Consider the following 3,173-nt stretch of genomic DNA (forward strand, 5'->3'; position numbering starts at 1 on the left):
CGTGTCGAGCAGCTGCGACGCGTGGCCGATCTGCAGGCCCGGGAAGCCCATGGACGCGGGCTTTCGGATGGGGTTGGGCACAGCGAAGGTCTGCCCGTCTACAACGTGGTGGCTGCCCGCCGGCTCCGGGTTCATGGGGACGTGCAGGGGCCCGTCGAAGCGCATCTGGCAGCTCGACACAGGGGTGCCGGGGGGCGACTGCTTAAAGGAGAAGAGGGAGAGGCGGGAGACGGGCGTTTTCCTCTGCTCGATCATGTGCGTGGTGGCCACGTAGTTCTGGTGGAAGTTGTGGAGGGAGCCCGGGTCGTCCCACATCGGGCTGTGCTGCACCTGGAAGCCCGGGGTGGCGGACGTCGGGGGCGAGGAGGGCTTGTAGTAAACCGACCCGGAGTGCGGCATCATCTCCTCGGACTGGGGGGGCAGGTGGCTGTGCTGCTGGTAGCTGTGCATCTGAATGTCTTCTACCTTAATGGACGCCTGCTGTCCGGGCAGGGGCGTTTGGTACAAGCAAGGTGGCTTGACGTCGTAGCCTGTGCTGTAGTTGTCCATAAAGGTACTGAAGCTGGGGAGAGAAGTGGTGGCAGTGATTTCAGTGTTGGTGAGGTCCATGCTAAACTTGACAAACTCTGGCGTTAAGAAATCGGAGCTGTATTCTCCCGAAGAGTGGTAACTGTAGCTCTGAGAAGCGGGGCTGGCTCCTTGAGGCGAGGACCCATACTGCGCCTGAACACAAGGCATGGCTGGAAATGAAACAGGGGAATAATGTACACTCAGCCTGGTCAACTGAACACTTCCTCCCGGGCTCGGGCTCACCTGGAGCTGCACCGGCAGCCCGCGGCGGTCAGAGAGCGCGGAGGGGCGCGAGGGGAAGGGCGGGGATCGCGAAGGCTGCGGAGCTAGACAGTGCGGGGCACGGAAAAGGCTGATTCAATAAAGACCCAGCGCTGGAAAGCCATGGAGGGACTCCCCGGCTCTTTTCAAACGCCTCCCCCCTCGACCCCTTTTCATGGACAACCCAGCTCCAATGAGCCTCTCCCTCTGCAGCTCGGGTTCAGCAAGCTCATCCTAGAGATGAAGTTGAACTGCACAAGCAGAAAGTTGTTTCCGAAGGCGACGGGTTAGAAAACCTTAAGTTACAGGCTCTGCTGAGGAAGATCGCATTGCCCCTGGTCTTGATATTTAGGGAATTGGGGGGCGGGAGGGGGGCTGAGAGAAAGAAATCAAGTTGCACTAACCTTCAGCCGAGTTACAGGCACAGGCGTTTTCAAGGAACTTAAAGGTGGACAGTGTCGTAAAGCAATGAAGGATAAAGTTTCCAAGATTTTTAGAAAAGCATTGGAGAGCCCAGCCTGTCAGATCGCCTCCCTGAAATACAGACACAGACAGCTTCAGGGTGCCTTTCCAGACAGAGTCAGCCCAGCATCTGTAGACTCACCGGGCAGGCCCTTCTATGCCTCCCGCGATTGTTTCATTGGAAACCTAGCAGTGAAAAGGAAGGTGTGACAGAGGTGGCTGAAAACAACAGAAAATGCCACCCGTTGCACTGTGTAAATCCTTGCAGAGAGAGGGTTCTGGAGAATCAAAGGCATCTCATGTACTTATTTAATTCTTAGGAGGTAATAAATTGGCCCCTTTGGTAGGGTGTATGGGGGTGGGGGAGTGTCATTTCCATTTCAGTTTAATTCTGACCCAAAAAGAGGAAACTAGAGTTTAATAAAATACAGCATTGGAACCTTCCCTGATTTTTTCTTTTCCCCATGGTAAAACTGGCTTTTCTTTTGGGAGTGGGGAAGAAAGTAGAGGTCAAGAGTATAAAATAAGGAAACCTCTTCCTCCACCCCTATGAGTTATAAAACGTTAGCGAGCAAGGCCTGGGCAGCCTGAAGGTAATCTGAACGTCCCTTTGACAGAGCACTGAGACTGGGGAAACAGGTGAACTGGCACGTAGTTTTCCAAGAAACTTATCTTTCAACATCTTTAATGGCCAAGGGGTGGGAAGAGCAGACCCTACTTTTCCAGAAGCATCTTAGGTCAATTGCAGGGGGAGTGCAATGTTGCTTATCGGGTGTTGGCACCCCTGCTAGAAGGGCTTTCCTACACACCAAACGGAACACCTCCCCTATACAGCCTGCCCTGGTCTGCCGGCTTGCTGGAACAAGGCATTCTTGTATCCTAGTGATTTTCAGATGTTCCTACTTGGAAGGCATTCTAGAGCATAGATGATCTTATTAACAATGAAAAAGAAAGTCAAACATCTACACCTTCTGTTTTCCTTGCCCCCCCCCCCTCAGAATCTTGCTTCAATGGGGAAGGAGGCTAACCAGGAAAAGTGGAAAGACATTAGACTCCGACCCCCACGGCCCCTGAGAAATATGCCTGCGCTGGGTATTTTACCCACCGCGTTACTTCACAGCTTCATAACTGTACTCTCTACATATTCTCTCCGTCTGTCTGTCTCTGACACACTCACATACACAAGCGCGGCATATATCAAACCAGAAATTTCACACAAATTAGTAACAGGACACTCTTCCCCACCCCTCTCTTTACTCAACAATACCCAGGAAACACTGGCACCCTGGCCAGCCACGGTGACACAGTTCCCAAGCAACACACAAACTGCAGTACTTTCTCTCTCCCTGTCACTTGGTGGGTAGCGTCCGGACCCCTCGTAGACACAGGACTTGGAGTCTCCGTGTCCAAAGGCCACACTCAGTTTCGCACTAAGAGCAAACTTCCAGCACATTGATTTCCGCGGACAAGCCCACGGCTCCCCGAACTATGCGAGTCTCCCTTCACGTCCACCAACCAGGAGTCTGGCAGCCCCTATTGGGAGCCAACTCCCCGCTGGTGCCAAAGCCGGTGTTCGGACAAATGCCCTCTGTAGCTGCGCGCACCTCCTCCCCATCCTCCCGCCCCACTCGCGTCCCGCGCCTCTGGCGCCCACTTCCAGAGAACCTAGACCAGAGAGGCAGAAGGAAGAGACGTGCAAAAGAAGAAAGAAGGATTAAAAAAAAAAAAAAGACCGCGAGCCGCACGGACGGCACCTACTCATTTAGGAGTTCTCCGCGTCTCTCTTCATTCATTCAACTCGGCCGAAGTGTCGTTCCCCCTGGGAGTCCGGGGGCAGGGTCGGGGAGGGGTGGGCGACAGGGGCGCAGGGAGCCTAGGCG

At 54.1% G+C, this 3,173-nt stretch overlaps 1 protein-coding gene across 7 annotated transcripts in view; it reads right to left on the reverse strand.

The window, feature by feature from the left end:
* The window catches only part of NR4A2 (nuclear receptor subfamily 4, group A, member 2), an 8,477-nt gene extending 5,310 nt beyond the window's left edge, over positions 1-3,167 (reverse strand). For 3 of the 7 annotated variants that reach the window (XM_014534067.1, XM_014534064.1, XM_014534070.1), the window contains exons 1-2: positions 3,052-3,131; positions 1-740 (exon numbers count right to left, since the gene is read on the reverse strand). In XM_014534067.1, coding sequence (XP_014389553.1) covers positions 1-740; positions 3,052-3,055 — 744 coding nt within the window. In that variant the 5' untranslated portion in view covers positions 3,056-3,131. Of the gene's footprint in view, positions 741-1,235; positions 1,480-3,051 lie in introns of all 7 variants that reach the window. The other 4 variants (XM_014534066.1, XM_014534069.1, XM_014534065.1 and 1 more) reach the window with 4 other exon arrangements.
* Positions 3,168-3,173: the final 6 nt, after the last annotated feature.

Source organism: Myotis brandtii, unplaced genomic scaffold (genome assembly GCF_000412655.1).
Source record: "Myotis brandtii unplaced genomic scaffold, ASM41265v1 scaffold125, whole genome shotgun sequence".
Classification (NCBI taxonomy): domain Eukaryota; kingdom Metazoa; phylum Chordata; class Mammalia; order Chiroptera; family Vespertilionidae; genus Myotis; species Myotis brandtii.